This window comes from Caretta caretta, chromosome 8 (genome assembly GCF_965140235.1).
Source record: "Caretta caretta isolate rCarCar2 chromosome 8, rCarCar1.hap1, whole genome shotgun sequence".
Lineage (NCBI taxonomy): Eukaryota > Metazoa > Chordata > Testudines > Cheloniidae > Caretta > Caretta caretta.
This window is the reverse complement of record NC_134213.1, coordinates 92,360,122-92,379,435: the sequence shown is the minus strand read 5'-3', so window position 1 is coordinate 92,379,435 and position 19,314 is coordinate 92,360,122. Positions and strand designations below refer to the sequence as shown.

Below are 19,314 nucleotides of genomic sequence, written 5' to 3'. Positions count from 1 at the left end.
GACTTCTAGATTATTTTTGCTTCTGTCTTGCAACCTTGGGTGGGTCAGCCAATGTTAAATTTTGTTTATCACATACACAACATATTTAGAAAGTGTTGTTCAAACATTAACTAATTAATTAGGCTGAAACTTGGTTTAAGCTGCTAAACCGGATTTTTTAAATTTAAAAATAATTCATTAAACAAATGTAGTTCTTATTAAATAACTCTGATTTTACATGTCTACATAGCCCTACACAGGGTTCTCAGGTGATAGTGAGACTCGAGCATTCTCCTTTTTCAGATTTCAGAGTAACAGCCGTGTTAGTCTGTATTTGCAAAAAGAAAAGGAGTACTTGTGGCATCTTAGAGATTAACCAATTTATTTGAGCATGAGCTTTCGTGAGCTACAGCTCACTTCATCGGATGCATCCTTAGTCTCTAAGGTGCCACAAGTACTCCTTTTCCTTTTTCAGAGGTGCCAATAAGCAGTCTAGACTTTTAGCCCCTTTTCCTCAGCAGAGCTAGAGTCCACATGATGGGAACAATCATGGCAGAGTTTCCCCTTCTGTGGCTTCAGAAGCCTCTGGTCTTTGCCTTGCTCTGCCATGATGAAGCAGGGGGAACAAACTGAAAGGCCATAGTAAGTGGTCCCTTTAGGGGAACAAGCCCCAGAAATTTCAGCTCTGTAGGGGACAACAGAAAATGAGAAACAACATATTGCTTATCCTTTCCTCCAGATCAGCTTTAAAACCTAGGATTGCAAAGGATAAGTGAGAGGGTTGAACTGCCACTCTGTTTGCACCACTGGAAGGAGGAAATCTGGAGCATGGGGGGAAGGCACATAGCCCACAGTGTTGAAGAAAAGTCTGAGCTCCCTCTGGTATTTGCAGGAAGAGGAACACATCCCAATTTTTCCACATTAAGGAAGCATGGATGCCAAGCCAAAAAGCACCGCAAAGAATTAAGGCTTTCACAGCCATCTTTATTCAGTCCCACAGCACACCTCTTCTTCCATCAAATGAACAAGCAGTGTTTGAATACCAATTTAGAGAAGAGCTCTTGGATCTTACTGGTGAGATGAAATCCTAGCGGACAGTACATGTAGGTGCAAGCTAGAAAACCTTCATATAGCAAGAGGAACCTGGGGGAGAGGTTTTCTGTCCCATTTCTGGCTCCCTCCAAAAACCAGTGGACATGTGACTCCATGGCAGGAGTTGTGGAAAGGCATTCTGGAGCAGGACCTGGGGGTTCTGTTAGACTACCTACTTTTGCGTACATGCACCCTGACATGGCTATGCATCCTACAGATGTGCATCTATACAGATCATTCCTGAACCTTAGTAGAAAGGTTGCTGTCATCTATTACAAACATGCATAGTAACCTGACTGTTGCAATATATATATTTGGTACTATTTCAGATTGGCCCGAAAAGTTATAGATTTACAAATAGCAATGAATATTTTTGAATATTTTATATTGTAATATCTCTGGCTTTCTAAAGAACAATGCTAGGTATGTAAGGCTGCCAAATGAGCTGGGAATCTCTCAGAAGACTTGCTGTACTATAGAACAAAATCTTTGAATTTAGAGCAGGTAAAGCCTTCTAGTTTAGTCCCTGAATAATGTAGGATTGTCCTATACAGTGAGTTTTCTACTGCTCTGTCCAGTTACATATTCAACACCCAAAAAGACGGAGTCTCTGCCAACTTCTGTGGGAGGCTATCCCATGTCTAGATGCAATAAAACTGTGTGACGGGTGCTGCTGTACCCTTATTTCAAAATGCTGTTGCCTTTTGTGGGCTCAAGTGTCAACCTTAACATGATTTTAGAGTAGCTGTTTGTGTTTTCATGCAGGATTTTATCACAGGAAAAATGACTTCAGCACTGTTTGATTGCATTTAATCAACCAATGCCAGTATGACGTTCAACCAATTAGTGGGTTTTGTTTCTTTCTAATCTAGCTAAAACATCCTGCGTTATCAGCAGTGAGGCAGTAGGGAAGAAATATGCTGGAAGCTTTTGCCAATCCTCTGCACCAGAGTACAGAGCTCTGCAGGATTCTCAGCTGACCCTGAGACTCTCTATACTCAGCAGCCAGTATTTTACATGAATAACTGATTGGTAGATCAGAGTACCCAAAGGAGGTCACGTCTATGTAGGGGTGAGTGCTTTGATGCTTGTTAATATGAAATTTGAAAGGCAAATAAGTAGGCAGAAGTGAATTTCGCTCATAAGGAACAACTGCACAGCATAAGAGCACACCCTATACGGCAAATTTTCCCTAGGCAGGCAAAAAAAAAATTTAAAAGTTGCTTAATTTTTCATAGATAAGTAGGTGTTTTAGATAGGATCATAAATGTACTTAGCAGTTCACAAAAAACATAAACAGCAAATGTCTCTGCTCCTAAGGACTTAGATATGATATACAATATAGGTATACTGTAATTACAGCCTAGTGATGACCCTTCAGGTGCTGGGCTTGAAGTGAGGATATAAGATAGATGGTGGTGCTCTTCCAAGCTCTGCTCGAAAGTAAGCTCCATCTCCTTGAGATGCCATGCTGTATTTGGCTCCTTAGGCTTGCCTTTCTTTTTAGTGGGATTCAAATTCTAGACTTGGTTCTGTTCGGCTCCTTGGGCATGGCTCCTTAAGGGCCTTTGAGGGGGGAAAAATGATTGCTAATGCCATCCACTTACATGACCAAAATGAAATGGCATTCACAGTAGGTTGTGGAGATCCTTATTGTATGATTTCCCCTTCTATCTTTTTACATGCTTTGATCAGCAATGAAATGCTTAAGTGTTGTCGCTTATCATCAAGCCTCTGAGTTACCACTTCATTCAGATGAATAGAGGCAGTTCTTCCCTCTCAGAGCTATTTCGGGTTCTTTGCAAACTTGGGTGAACATCACAGTATCAATTACTATTCCTGAGGGAATTCTGCACCAAAAAAATTAAAAATTCTGTGCACAATATTTTAAAATTCTGCAAAATTCTGCAAATTTTATTTGACAATAAATGTGGAGGCTCCAGCATGGCAGTGGGGAGCACAGGCCACTCCTCTCCCAGGACATGGACTTGGTGGTGAGGTTGCACCCAACCCTGACACAGCACAAGGGCCAGCCCTGCCCCTCTGCACCAGGCATAAGCAGGCAGACTCAGCCCAGCAGGATCCAAGTGTAGAGGGACTTATTGTTGGGGGGATCCAGGTGTGGGGTTCAAAGGGTTCTGTGTGGGGCAATCGGGGTGCGGGCAGCTCAGTGGGGGATCTGGGTGCACAGGGGTTCATTGGGAGGTTCTGGATGCAGGGGCAATGGGACTCTGTAGGGGGGTCCTGGTGAAGGTGGTTGGGGCTTGGCGGGGTGGTCTGGGTGTGGGGAGGATGGGGCTTGGTAGGGACAATCTGGGTGTGGGGGGCTCAGTGGGGAGGGCATCTGGGTGCTGGGGGAGTGGGGCTTGTTGGGATGGGAGTCTGGGTACAGCTGGTTGGGGCTCAGTGGATTGGAGGTCTGGGTGTGGGGGGCTCAATGGGGTGGTGCAGGTGAGGTAGGAGTATGATGGGCCTGCTTAATGGGAGAGCCCCAGCTGCTGCCTCTTCCCTCCCCCGTTCCTCTGTTCCCCATCCCATCCACCTTTCCCACCGCTTCTTCCCCACCCTCCTTGCCCTGCTTCACTGCAGGAACTCACCATTGTACAGAAAACAGAATAGCTTCTAGCACACAGAAGGACAGTGTGATCAACACTAGGACCTGGGAGGTGGTATCCAGCTGCAGAATCAAGAGAGCTAGAGTGGAACCCTCCTTCAGCCAAGCAGCTCTGCATTCTTAGAAATGGTGGGTGGGCAGTGGCACATGACCCCATGTGTCCCTCCACACTGTGCCTCTGTGTTGTGGGGGGCTATGCCCTTCTTGCCCCCACCCCCAAATACACCCATGGATGTCTCCAAGTTCCCCTTGCCCCCACAGATTTTCCTCTCCACCAGCTGCACTAGGCACTGGAAATCATGCTGGCATGTGACCGCTCTTGTGGCTTTCCTTTACTTCCCCGTCATTTTCTGCAGGGAAGCGGAGAGTTCTGTGAGGGGACATTAATTCTACATGCACAAAAAGAAAAGGAGTACTTGTGGCACCTTTAGAGACTAACAAATTTATTTGAGCATAAGCTTTTGTGAGCTACAGCTCACTTCATCGGATACGGGAAGTGAGCTGTAGGTCACGAAAACTTATGCTCAAATAAATTGGTTAGTCTCTAAGGTGCCACAAGTACTCCTTTTCTTTTTGCGAATACAGACTAACACGGCTGCTACTCTGAAATCTACATGCACAGTGGCACAGAATTCCTCCAGGAGTAAGTTACATTCAGTTAATATTAGGCAGGTTTTCTTTACAACCATCAGGGCTGATGACTTATTTGAAAAGAGGGGGTGGGGAGTTTAGATTCTGGACCACGTGATAGTAGTTTGCAAGGAAAGGGAATGCTATAATTCTGTATATTCCCTCTACCCCGACCACCTATTCAAGACACATGGAAACAGCATGTCTGGGAAGTAAATGCAATTCTGTTTGGGAGATATGAAGCAGAGCTGAACAAATAACAGTAAATAACATATTGAATGAAAGTGACTTCATTCTATTCACCAGTTGTCTGAAAACAGATTGTCACTTCTTGCAAATACTGTTCACTCTATGGCTGCCTGTTTGAAATTTGGAATCTGTGATCCAAGTTGTGTTGCTTAGTTGTGTTCAGTCACATAAGTCAAATTATATTGCTTTTTTTTGTTGACTGGGTGGGTGTAACTATTGTAATCAGGTTTATAGTAGATAAGCTCCAGAAAGCAAAATTTAAAAATTGTTTTCTGTAAATACTTGTGATAGTAAAATTCAATCAAAGTTAAGGAAGGCAGTCACCACAGGAGGAAACAAACATGGAAATCGATCCCATCAGACTCACTTATCTTTTTTTATTAGATTACAGATTTGGTTAATTAAGTATATTACATCAACACTCTAACTTTTGACTTCTATAAGGCATTTGACTTGGTAGTGCATGACATTTTGATTTAAAAAAAATGGAATGATATAAAATTAATATGGCACATATTAAATGCGTTAAAAGCTGGCTAATTGATAGTTCTCAATGTAATTATAAATAGGGAATCCTCATGTAGTGGGTGTTTTTCTTGTTTCCTGCAAGGAATCACTTTTTGGCTCTATGCAATTTAACTTTTTTCTTTTTTGTCAATCACCTGGAAGAAAAAACAAAATAATCACTGATAAAGTTTTCAAGTGATATGAAAATTGGAGGAGTGGTAAATAATGAAGAGGGCATGTCACTAATACAGAGAGATATTTATTGTTTGGGTGCAAGCAAACGCTGTTTTAGTATGGCTAAATGTAAATGAATATATCTAGGAACAAAGAATGTAGGTCATATTTACAGGTTGGGAGAGACTATCCTGGGAAGTAGTGATACTGAAAGAGATTTGGAATGTGGGGTGGATACTCAACTGAGCATGAGTTCCCCGTGCAATGTTGTGGCCAAAAGGGTTAATATGATCCTTGAGTGCATAAATGTGGGATTCTTGAGTAGGAGTAAAGAGGTTATTTTACCTCTGTTTTTGGTGCCCGTGCAACTGCTGCTTAAATACTGGGTCCGGTTCTGATTCTCACAATTCAGGAAGGATTTTGATAAATTGGAAATGGTTCAGAGAAGAGCTACAAGAATGATTAAAGGATTAAAAAGCATGTCTTATAGTGATTGACTCAAGAAGCTCAATCTATTTATCTTAACAAAGAAAAAGTTATGGGGTGACTTGATTACAGTCTATTAGCACCTATGTGGGGAACAAATATTTAATAGTGGATTCTTCAGTCTAGTAGTGAAAGGTATAACATGATCCAGTGTCTGGAAGCTGAAACTAGCCAAATTCAGGCTAGGTGTAAATTTTTAACAGTGAGAGTAATTAACCACTGGAACAATTTACCAAGAGTTGTGGTGGATTCTCCATCACTGACCATTTTTAGATCAAGATTGGATGTTTTTCTAAAAGATATACCTCTAGGAATTATTTTGGAGAAGTTCTATGACTTGTGTTATGGGTTAGACTAGATGATCACAGTGGTCCCTGCTGGACTTGGAATCTGTGAATTGAAATGGATATTGGCAGAAAACATTTTTCCATCTCTTGTAATGAGATGCTGCAAAAGAGAAGTGGGATTTAAGGAAAAATTTGAAGGAGATGGAAGGCACCTGCCACATGGAAATGAGAAGCTATTTCAAGCATTTGACAAGACATGAAAGGTGGAAAGCTAAGAGTGGGAGTCAGAGATGAGGGAAACAGTTAGGAGAAAGGAAGGCAGACCATAAAGATCCCAAATAATATTAACTCTCAAAAAACAAACAGGTACAAAAGAAGCCTGAAAGTTAGCTTAACGGATATTTTGGCATTAATGCTCAGTGCATATTGTTATACAGTTCTTCTTTATGACTGGACTAGTTATATTTGCAAGGGTAAAATCATCACATTTTCACAGATCATTTTTGGAATCAACATTTATTTCCTTTAAAAAGAACAGGAGTACTTGTGGCACCTTAGAGACTAACACATTTATTAGAGCATAAGATTTCATGGGCTATAGCCCACTTCATTTGATACATAGAATGGAACATATAGTAAGAAGATATATACAGAGAAGGTGGAAGTTGCCATACAAACTTATTTCCTTGCCTCCGTTCTTATGAGAGATTGATGGCATTTTGTACAGATAATGCCGTCGCTCTCGCTCTCTCACACACACACGTGCGCATGCGTGCGCACATACACTTAAAAATAATGCAATAATCTCTCACCTCTTCTGGGACATACATATATAAAAATAAGAGTGAGAGAGCTTCTTGTTTTATGGTAGGCTTGGGTTGGGAATGAGTATTAGTCTTTGTCAGACACTTCAGCTAATAGAAATGCTGAGGTTACACTTGAAAAGTGAAGTAATGTATTTGAAGGTAAATAATTTAGTTTGTGCCAGTGAAGCAGAGCCGTGGCTAGGGGGGTGGTGTGGAGTTGCACAGTCCCAGGGAACTGCAGGAGACCATTGCGCTTCAGAGAGGCTGCTGCTGCACCATCTCATTGGTGGGGCACACTATACCCCACTTCTCAGCCAGCTAGCTGTGTTGGTTAGTGCAAGATGGGGAGGGGAAGGGGGCTTCCTCCCTGCACTTTTTGGAGGGGTTAGTACCTATGTGGGATGTTAACCCAGCCCTTGTGCTCCGGGGACCCCAGATCTGGGTTGGGGGAGGCATTTTCTCCCAGGTCATATTGGCAGGGACCTTGTGTGTGGGGGCGTCTGTCTTCCACTGCAGCGTGGGGTATGAATCATCTCTTGGGATCATCTGGGCATAACTCACTTAATTCCCTGCCATTGTAAGGTATGTCTGCTCTGAGTTCTAAAACCCACAGCAGCGAGTCTCAGAGCCTCTATCTACAGACTCAGACTCGCACTACAATGCTAAAAACAGCTGTCAAGATGCTCGGGCTCTGTAGACTGGCAAAGGGGTTGGGTTTCAGATACTGAGCTCCAGCCTCTGACATACAACGTCTGCACTGCTGTTTTTAGCACCATAGCGTGAGCCTGAGACTGTAAACCTGGGCTCTAAGACTTGTTGCCGCAGGTTTTAAAACTCACTGTAGATATACAGATAGAGGCCTTGGGCACCAGTGGTTCCCCTGTCTCTCCTGTTCTCAGCCTGTGGCACACAGCAGTTTAGTATCCTAAGAACTAAAATACTTCAGTTAAACTAAAGTTATTGGCCTCATCATAGGCATATTTGGGTGAAATTTATAGTCTGTGTTAGGAGGTCAGACTAGATGATCGCCTCTAGCCTCACACTCTGTGAAAGAGCTGCAGTTATGGCTAGCCCCTGTGTCTCTTCTCCTGTCACTTGGTGTGGGGACTGACCACAAGGCAATAGGTGATGAATCCAGTTAAGTCCATGGGTTCTGAATATATTGACGCTTTATTTTAAATCTCATTCATTTTCCTTTCCAAATGTCTTGTTTTATGACATCTAAGTAAACATTAATGAAATTGTTTTGTCCATCAGTAGCTTCAGTGGTTTTGAACACAATGAACAGCGTTCTTTTTGAGATAAGGTTCATGGAGCTCTTTGCCTCCATGGAGTTGAATGTGCGGCTAGTGGAAAGATCAATGGTACAATGTGTTCGTTGTTTGAATGTCAAGAGAATTTGGAGCCCCAGTTTGTTAAATTATGGCCTTTTAATGTGCTCATTTAGGCTCTTGTAAATTGTAATCAGTAAATTAGATGTTGCCCTCACAGCATTAGGGTTAGTATTCCAGGGACTCCCTGCTCTTTCATTTCTTTTCTTTTTTTTAATGTTTAAAGTGAAACTAAGCAGGGATTTAGTTGTTTGATATACGAGATTGGTTCTATGTTGTGTACGCTAGCTGCATTCCGATGTTGATCAATGATGAAAGAAGAACAATGAATGCAGTATTGCAGCCCAAGTAGAGCTATCCATGAAAAAACTATGGCTGTAACAATGTCTTGTATGATTTGATACAAATACAGAGGGATAAATGAGGCCATGAGAAAGTCTCCAAAAGAGAGTATGTGGTGTTAGTAGTTATCTGGAGCAGGGATTCAGAGATTGCAATATCAAAGCTTCTGTATAAAAATGTAATTTGTCAGCACACGGCCCCCCTTCTCTTCTGTCCCACATGCCATGATTCAGCACCTTCTAAAACAAATAAATAAAATCTAGCTAGTAGCTCAATCATCAAGAACTTTTTTTTTCTTCCCCTTCCATCATCATCTTTCTAGATAGATTCTCTTTTATATCAGGAAAATACACATTTTTGGTGGGTGTGTTTGGGGGTGCGGGGGAGGAGGCAAGCTTCCCCCCTTTCTAATTTCATCTCATTTAACTGGAGATGTAGATCCAGCTGCTCAGAGTTATAATATTTGTGAAGCAGCTCCCTGAACCTCTTGTGGGACTGTCATATATCTTTGAAACTTTACACTTTAAACAATCTCTTGTCTTCTTGCAGGATGATGGCTGTCTTTAAATAATGATACACTGTATTTGTTGCAATATTACAACACCAGAGTTCAAGTAATTTGGGTTGTAATTGGCTAGCCATATCTCCTACTATTTATTTTCTTATTTCTCCCCATTTAATGTACTAATATTTAGTGGAGCAGGAAAGCATTGTGACAGCATAATGGCATATTGTTTGAAAGCAATTGTCTTCCATTTCCAAGGCTTCTGTTTAAAATGCAATAATTATCTGCTAATATATCTGGGATATATTATTGCAGGATTGATTAGTAAAGAACTTGTTGGTGCTATGGTCCTATTTAATTGTGTGTGTGTGTGTGTGTGTATGTGTGTGTGTATATATATGTGTATATAATATGTATTGGGGAAAAAAACTCTGTAGATGCTGCACTAGCTGGCTAAATATTATTTGTAAGATGCATCTGCTGAAGTTTAGATAAGCTTATTGTTCATGGAATGTGGAAACAACTCCATACAGTGACAAAACAAAAAGAACTTAATACCTTGTGTGTAATGCAATAACCACAGAATTACAATTGCCTTGTGTAAAGTATCTGGTAATGAAGGCAGATAATAGAATTCTTGCAAATGCAAATGCTAACTGGCTCCCCAGTGCTAGGCAGAGAACTGAAAAGTGATACCAGCTGGAGGAAAAAGAAATCTAAAAATGTATTAAAAAGAAGATGCCTTAGATGCATGTTTGTTTAGGTAAATACTTGTATAAATGATCTTATGAGAGTCTTATTAAGAGGCAAACTGAGAATACTAACAGAATGTTATAGGAAATCATGAAGAAACCCAAAGGATATTTGTATGCAGACTGGATAATGACAGCTCTGGGAATAGTGTGGCAGCATTTACACTACAATCACCTAGCACAGAGGACAGCCCTTTGAGGAGTATTTAAGGAGTGTTAATAGGTGGAGCTTGTAAAAGCCAATATTTCCTGTTATCCCCAATAGTGTAAGTATGCCCTGCTGAGCAGAGATTTAATTTTAAAAACAAAACAGAGTATGGTGTGTGTGTGTGTGTGTGTGTGTGTATTTTTACACATGCATGCATAAAAATTGCATTTACTGTAGCAGTATGTGATGCATGTGCCCTCTTACCAGGCTAAGACGAAAGGAGTACTTGTGGCACCTTAGAGACTAACCAATTTATTTGAGCATAAGCTTTCATGAGCTACAGCTCACTTCATCGGATGCATACTGTGGAAAGTGTAGAAGATCTTATTATATACACACAAAGCATGAAAAAATACCTCCTCCCACCCCACTCTCCTGCTGGTAATAGCTTATCTAAAGTGATCACTCTCCTTACAATGTGTATGATAATCAAGTTGGGCCATTTCCAGCACAAATCCAGGTTTTCTCACCCTCTGCCCCCCCCCCCCCCCCAACTCACTCTCCTGCTGGTAATAGCCCATCCAAAGTGACCACTCTCTTTACAATGTGTATGATAATCAAGGTAGGCCATTTCCAGCACAAATCCAGGTTTTCTTACACACACCCCTTTTTCCAAAAACCACACACACAAACTCACTCTCCTGCTGGTAATAGCTTATCCAAACTGACCACTCTCCTTACAATGTGTATGATAATCAAGGTGGGCCATTTCCAGCATAAATCCAAGTTTAACCAGAACGTCGGGGGGAGGAAAAAACAAGGGGAAATAGGCTACCTTGCATAATGACTTAGCCACTCCCAGTCTGTATTTAAGCCTAAATTAATATTATCCAATTTGCAAATGAATTCCAATTCAGCAGTTTCTCATGGAGTCTGGATTTGAAGTTTTTTTGTTTTAAGATACCGACCTTCATGTCTGTAATTGCATGACCAGAGAGATTGAAGTGTTCTCCGACTGGTTAATGAATGTTATAATTCTTGACATCTGATTTGTGTCCATTTATTCTTTTACGTAGAGACTGTCCAGTTTGCCCAATGTACATGGCAGAGGGGCATTGCAGGCACATGATGGCATATATCACATTGGTGGATGTGTAGGTGAATGAGCCTCTGATAGTGTGGCTGATGTTATTAGGCCCTGTGATGGTGTCCCCACATTGTAAGGAGAGATTGTAAGGACCCACATGGTGTCCCCACATTGTAAGGAGAGTGATCACTTTAGATAAGCTATTACCAGCAGGAGAGTGGGGTGGGAGGAGGTATTGTTTCATGGTCTCTGTGTATATAATGTCTTCTGCAGTTTCCACAGTATGCATCCGATGAAGTGAGCTGTAGCTCACGAAAGCTTATGCTCAAATAAATTGGTTAGTCTCTACGGTGCCACAAGTACTCTTTTTCTTTCTATGGAGAAAGCTAGCTTTCTTTCTTTCTTACTCACTTTTTATTTTATCTCTCCACTACTCTTCCTGTTGCCGTGGAAACATGCAGTAACAGTTAAATTGTACTGCTAACGTGCCTTTTCCTGTAGTAGAATGGTAATAGCTGATATTTGATCTAGCCCAAGTGCTGACTCAGGGACACAGTTGTACATATACTCTCCTCTACCCCTTTACTCTTTTTAACGGATAATGCATCAGTCTCATTCACCTTGTGCTTCTTAAAAGTGATATCCAGTCACAATTAATTACTTCAATTTCCTTTTTTGATGCCATTGAAGTGTTGGAATTAGATGATGATATGAAACGGGCTTTAAAAACTGTGCTGAATTTGGAACAAAATGGCACAGAGCAATGAGAAGCTATGAGACTTATCTTTCTAAGAACAAGTTGTAGAAATCCATATGCTTGTCTGAGAGAACTACCCCATATTTTTCCCTTTGGAAAAATGTAAATAGAAAATTTCTCCAGCACATTCAATTATATAAATCTAACATTTCATTCCAACTAATTTTTAAAAGTGTCACAATTTGCTTTGTAGTGCTCCATCAAGCTGAATGGAAACTTGTTTTTTTTAAAAAAAACCCATAATAGAAGCTCAAATTAAACATATACCTCAAATTTAAAAAAATTGTAAGAAGATCAAAAAAATACCACCATGGCTAAACAACAGCGTTAAAAGAGGTGATTAGAGGCAAAAAGGCATCCTTTAAAAATTGGAAGTCAACTCCTACTGAGGAAAGTAGAAAGAAGCATAAATTTTGGCAAGTCAAAGTATAATTAGGCAGGCCAAAAAAGAATGTGAAGAGCAACTAGCAAAAGACTCAAAAACTAACAGCAAAAATTATAAGTATATCAGAAGCAGGAAGCCTGCCAAACAATCAGTGGGGCCACTGAACGATCGAGGTGCTAAAGGAGCACTCGAGGAAAAGAAGGCCATTGTGGAGAAGCAAAATGAATTCTTTACATTGCTCTTCACTGCAGAGGCTTTGAGGGAGATTCCCAGAGCTGAGCTGTTCTTTTTAGGAACTGTCTCATATTGAGGGCAATAAAGGAAGTTTTGGAACAAATTGAAAAATTAAACAGTCATAAGTCACCAGGCCCAGATGTACAGAACTACTAACTGTGGTATGTAACGTATCACTTAAATCAGCCTCTTTACCAGATTACTGGAGGATAGCTAATATGACGCTAATTTTTTTGAAGGCTCCAGAAGCGATCCTGTCAATTACAGGCTGGTAAGCCTAACTTCAGTACCAGGCAAACTGGTTCAAACTATAGCGAAGAACAGAATTGTCAGGTGCATAGATAAACAGTTTGTTGGGGAAAAGTCAACACAGCTCTTGTAAAGGGAAATCATGACTCACTAATCTATTACAGTTCTCTGAGGGGGGCAACAAACATATGGACAAGGGTGATCCAGTGTACATAGTGTACTTGGACTTTCCAAAGGCCATGGACAAGGTCCTTCACCAAAGGCTCTAAGCAAACTAAGCAGTCTTGGGGTAAGAGGGAAGGTCCTCTCATAGATCAGTAACTGGTTAAAAGGCAGGAAACAAAGGGTAGAAATGAATGGTCAGTTTTCATAATGGAGAGAGGTAAATAGTAGTGTCCCCCAGGGATCTGTATTGGGACCAGTTCTGTTAATCATATTTGTAAATGATCTGGAAAAATGGGTAAACAGTGAGGTGGCAAAGTTTCCAGACCATATAAAATTACTCAAGATCGTTGAGTCCAAAAGAGACTGTGAAGAATTACAAAGGGATCTCACAAAACTGTGTGATTGGGCATATAAAATGGAATGTTGATAAATGCAAAGTAATGCATATTGGAAAACATAATCGCAATTATACATACAAAATGATGTTTTGTAAATTAGCTGTTACCGCTTAAGAAAGAGATCTTGGAGTCATTGTGGATAGTTCTCTGAAAACATCTGCTCAATGTGCAGTAGCAGTCAAAAAAGCTAACCGTGTTAGGAACTATGAGGAAAAAGATAGCTAATAGGATGGTAAACAACATAATGCCACTATATAAATCCATGGTACGTCCACACTTTGAATACTGTATGCAGTTCTGGTTAAAGCTGTATTAAAAATGGAAAAGATACAGAGAAGGGCAACAAAAATGATTAAGGGTATGAAACAGCTTCCATATGAGGAGAGATTTAAAAGACTGGGACTTTTCAGCTTGGAAAAAAGACAACTGATGGGGGATGTCATGGAGGTCTATAGAATCATGACTAATGTGTAGAAAATGAATAAGGAAGCGTTATTTACCCCTTCACATGACACAAGAACTGTGGGTCACCCATTGAAATTAATAGGCAACCTGTTTAAAGCTAACAAAAGGAAGTAACTGGTTCTTCACACAATGCACAGTCAACCTGTGGAACTTGTTGCCAGGGGATGTTGTGAAGGCCAAAACCATAACTGGGTTCAAAAACGAATTGTATAAATTCATGGAGGATAGTTCCATCAATGGCTATTAGCTAAGACTGTCACAGGTGCAACCCCATGCTCTGGGTATCCCTAAGTTCCTGACTGCTAGATGCTGGGACTGGACAATAGGGTATGGATCACTTGATAATTGCTCTGTTCTGTTCACTTCCCTTTGAAGCATCTGGCATTGGCCACTGTCGGAAGACAGGATACTGGGCAAGAGGGACCATTGGTCTGACCCAGTATGGCCGTTCTTATGTTCTAATTTCCATGCTGGGAACCCCAAATGCCAGAAACCCATAGTGATGCTGAGAGTCAGGTAATGTGTAGCGTACCTAGATGTGTTCACAGTCGCTGCATATAATTTTATTTTGTGTTTGTTTTATTCTATTTTTCAGAGAAGATCCGACAAAGATATGCAGATCTGCCAGGGGAGTTGCACATTATTGAGCTTGAGAAAGATAAGAATGGGCTTGGACTCAGCCTTGCTGGCAACAAGGACAGGTCTCGTATGAGCATTTTCATAGTTGGCATCAATCCAGATGGACCTGCAGGAAGAGATGGAAGAATGCACATTGGTGATGAACTTTTAGAGGTAAATGATTCCTTTGGCTATATGATAGGGTTGGTGTCGAGAGGGAAGAAAGCCTGTGAACCTAGTAATGAAATACAAAATAAAGATTTGGTGCCAGTTCATGGAACTGTGGTGACTTATGTCAGCTGAGGAACAAAGAAACAGAAGAAGGTATTAAGATGAATGGAAAATGGGTAACATTCACTATGCAGATGAGACAATGCTGTTGGCTGATTCAGAAGGTCTGATGAAGTTAGTGGAGGTTATATGTGAATATGACCGTGAATATGGGTTAGAGTTGAATGTGGACAAGATAAAAACTATGGTGGTATCCAATGATCCTGTGATATTCCAGTGAACAACATAGTCATACAGCAAGTGAGAAATTATTGCTACTTAGGAAGTATTACAGAAGATGGAAAATCAGATATTGAGGTCAGCACCAGAATAGCAAGAGTGAATTCTTGAAGAATAAACATCTAATGGGGCCTGGTCTACACTGGGGGGGGGATCGTTCTAAGATACGCAACTTCAGCTATGACAGGTTTCAGAGGAACAGCCGTGTTAGTCTGTATTCGCAAAAAGAAAAGGAGTACTTGTGGCACCTTAGAGACTAACCAATTTATTTGAGCATGAGCTTAGCTCACGAAAGCTCATGCTCAAATAAATTGGTTAGTCTCTAAGGTGCCACAAGTACTCCTTTTCTTTTTGCGAACTTCAGCTATGAGACTAGTGTAGCTGAAGTCGACGTATCTTAGATTGACTTAGAATCACTTACTTCGTGTCCTCGCAGCGCGGGATCAACGGCTGCCACTCCCCCATCAACTCCGCTTCCGCCTCTCGCCATGGTGGAGTTCTGGAGTCGACGGCAGAGCGATCGGGGATCGATTTATCCATCTAGACTAGACGCGATAAATCGATCCCCGATAGATCGATCACTACCCGCCGATCCGGAGGGTAGCATAGACATGACCTGAGAAAGGGACGTAACTTCTGACTGTTTAAAAACTTATATATGGTCTGTGTTAAATTATGGCTGTGAAACATGGACTTTCAAACAATAATAAAGAAACTACAATCCTTCAAATTATGGTGGTGTAGAAGAATTCTACAAATATCATGGATAGACCAGTAACCAATGAAAAAGTATTGGAGATGACTGGAACTCAACGAAAGTTAGAGATCTTATGAAAAGAAAGTTTTGATTTTCGGGCATATTTTAAGAGGTTCAGCGGATGATGCGTGTTTATTGACACTGGCCGAGAAAGTTGATGGCAGGAGAATTTGAGGCAGAAAAGGTATATCTTGGATGGATGATATGATATCCTGGGTGTGTCAAAAGAGCTATTAATCCACAAAGGGATTAGCAGAGGACCATACAGAATGGGGTACCATGTCTACAAACCTCCAGTGATGCAGGTATCACATAAGAGGAATAGGATGATTGATAAATGTGTTTTCAGTGAAGAACAAAAATCACATATCTACTTGCTTATGAAAACTGATGTCAATGCAGTCTGTGCTTTCAGAATATTCACAAACTATGGTTACGGAGGGACTACTGAAAAGCAGGTGAGAGAATAGCACGTCTATCCTTGTATTGCATATATTGTTTCATGGAAAAAATCAGTTTACATATAAAATAAGATGAGTCTTGCCTTTTGTAGTTGTCAGGGTTTCCTTCCTTTCCAACTGATAAGAAAATACAATTTCATATTGTGATCCATTTTACTCAGTTGTTAGAATTTAAAACATTGTTTCTTTCTTTCTCTTTCTTGCTGTCTGGTGCAAACTAACCCACAGACCAAGTTATTCTATCAGCAAATAAAGCATTTCATCTTCTTTTCGCCTCCACCCCTTTTCATCTTCCTGTTTGAAACACATTTTAAACCTTTTGACCTGATATTTGACTACTGCAGAGTGGCACTTAGTACTGAGGGTCTTTTGCTATTCCTGCAGTGGTTCCCACATCATAACTGCTTTACAGGTTTGAAAAAATCATTCATCCCTGTGGATGTTTCTCTTCTGAAGAAGCTTTCACTGAAGAGTAGGTGTGTACTGACCTACTGGACTCAGTGGGAAGCGATGTTGGGTCTTTCAGCAATTCTGTCTCTGTGTTGTATGAGTACCGAATATTTTCTCTCATTTCTTAACCTGAAAAGGAGAAGTCTGACTGTCTGGAGATGCCTTGGGAACACGTAGAATTATCTAAAGATTTGTCAGTGTCTAATTATAGGTTTTCAATGCCCATGAAGTGTAAAAGGCTTGTTTTGAAATAAAGTATCACTGTATGAAATTTATCTCTGTTAGGGTGATAAATTGTGTTTAAAGACTCTGTCTCTTGCTGAAATAATGACAGGCAAATTGCCCTTTCCTGCAAATTCCTGTTGGTCCATGCTTCAGTGACTATAGAATCATAGGGTTAGAAGGGACCGCAAGGGTCATCTAATCTAACCCCTTGTCAAGATGCAGGATTTGTTGTGTTATAACTTTCCAGGGACCACTACATTTTACAGAAATGTTAAAAGGCCATTTGTCATCCTTTCTCACTCTTGAGCCCTAAAGAAAAGCTAATACTTTAGGCTTTGCTCGCTAAAGTCTAGTAACTACCCATGCCTGTATTCTTTACTGACTCTCAACTCAGGCAGAACTGTCATTGATATCAGTGGGTTTGTGGTTAAGACAAAGAACTGAGGGAAAAATGGTTTCTATTAGTGGGTCTGGCACAGACTTCCTGGGTGGTCTTTTTCATCTCCATCAACTTCTTGGTGCCTCAGTTTCTCCATCTATAAAAGGTGGTTAATAATACTTCCCTACCACACAAGAGTGTTACAAAGCTAAAATGATTAGTGCTTGTGAAATGCTTTGACCTCCTCAGATGAAGCAGGGGAAACTAGAATGAGCATTAAAACTTAAGTCTGAGAGATGGAAATGCATGATGACATTGCAAGTTATTGTTTGTTTATTATGGGAGTTTGTACTTTGGCAGGAATGTAGATTCTGAAATGTACAAAGAATTAAAGATGAGTTGAAGTAGACTGATAAATCTCTGGTGTGTACCAGCCCAAACAAAATGGACCCACAAATAGAGTAGGTGTTTTGCTGCCCAGAGATCACTGGTCAGGGTAGTTTTGTATGCTAGCTCACTGAACCTTGGAGGACTTTTACACCAATATGCTTGCACAGATAGGGGGAGCCTCTGAGGTTTTCTCCTGGCTCCTAAATTATTCCCGGTGTCATATAATCCTTCTAACCATAGGTACTACTGTCCTTGAGAGATGGGCCATGTTTAATTTCTGGTGAATTTTATAAATATTTATTTTTCAGTGTTACTTAGTAGATTTTTGGAGGGTTTGGGATTTGCATATGTGCTGTATGGTTGCAAGTTGCAAAAGAACTTGGTATTGGCCTAAATCTGTTCCCAGTGAAGTCTGCGAAATAATTCACAATTTCTACAGTGGAGGAAGAGTAGACCAGTGCTCACCATTTCTGAAAGTGCTGTCCTGTAACGGAACAAACCATGTCCACAGGCCTATAAGTAAATGCCACCTTTAATTTATAGTATAGTATAATTTAAAGAATATTAAGATTGCAAAGTCAAGCAGTCAAAAGTTAGGAAATGCCAGAATTAAAATTCCCTGTGCAATCTTCATTCAATCACCATTGTGTGTATGTGTTATGATGTGGTCTTTAATTACATGTTCACATTCTATTTTTCCCATAGGACCCATGCCTCTTTCAGTGCACAGCATGGACAAGGCTCATTTAATGAGAAACTGCTCAATATTTTGTCACACCTTCATTGTTCAGTGCATGGCCTCCTGCCTTATTTATTCCATACTATTTATGGAAACATTGTTAGTTTCCTCCTGGGCTTTTTTATGGACTTTGCTATGGCACTTGTCACTTACAGTATCTGAATGCTTCACAACCATTAATGAATTTGTCTTTACAGCACCCCTGTCAGGTAGGGAAATATCTTTTACCCGTCATGTGACAGATGGGGGAACTGAGGCACAGAGAGAGAGAGTACCGTCAAAAACGCCCACTGTTGTCGTGCCCGATTTGAGACAACTAGCACCTGATTTTTTCAGGGTACTTAGCTTTATATACCACTTCATGTGTTCAAAGCACAGCACCCATCGACTCCAGCTGCAGCTCTGAGTGCCCAAGTTTTCTGCAAATCTGACCCCAAGGTCTCAAGCAGGGCACACAGTTCGTGAACAACTGTGAAAAGTTCGGTTTAAATGACTTGCCGAGCATCATGCAGATAGTTTTGGGCAGAGGCAGGGACAGAATCAGTTCTCTGGTTCAGCAGTCAGTTGCCTTCACCATGAGACCGTGCTTTCTCTTCCTGCACCCCCCTGCCTTATTCACGATGTATCTCCAAGCTTCTGCCACAAATGACAGAGGTGCCTAAAGACAACAGCCTTCTTCCTTGCTGCTGGGCATCCATGCCAGAGGTGTCCCAAGAAATATGAGGGGAAAAATCACCTAGGTTCCCTGTAAGCTGCATGGCCACATAGCAGGCTTTTTAGGGCCGCACAGGTCCCCCAGCCCAGCCGCTCTGAAGCTGTCGGGGAGAGGGGCCCCTCCCCCAGTCTGGCCCAGCCATGCCAGAGCTGCCGTGACCGGGGAGAGGAGCCCCAGCCCAGCTGCGCTGGAGCTGCTGTGGCAGGGAGAGGCGCCATTTCCCCCCCCCCAGCCCAGATGCTGTTGTGGGGAAAGACACCTGTGGGGGAGTTCTCTCTCCCCACCGGAGCCCTGGGCCAGCCTGGACTCCAAACTCCTCATCCCCGGCCCCAGCCAGAGCCCGTACCCCAACCAGAGCCTCCTCAGCCCCCCCAACCCTCTGCCCTAGCCCTGAGGCCCCTCCTGCACCCCAATCCCCTCATCCCTGA

General features: G+C 41.4%; 1 protein-coding gene across 6 annotated transcripts in view; it reads left to right on the top strand.

Annotated features, from left to right (window-relative positions):
• The window catches only part of PATJ (PATJ crumbs cell polarity complex component), a 211,293-nt gene that overhangs the window by 117,996 nt on the left and 73,983 nt on the right, over positions 1–19,314 (top strand). For all 6 annotated transcript variants that reach the window (XM_048861224.2, XM_048861229.2, XM_048861225.2 and 3 more), the window contains one exon: positions 14,238–14,434. In XM_048861224.2, coding sequence (XP_048717181.2) covers positions 14,238–14,434 — 197 coding nt within the window. The remainder of the gene's footprint in view (positions 1–14,237; positions 14,435–19,314) is intronic.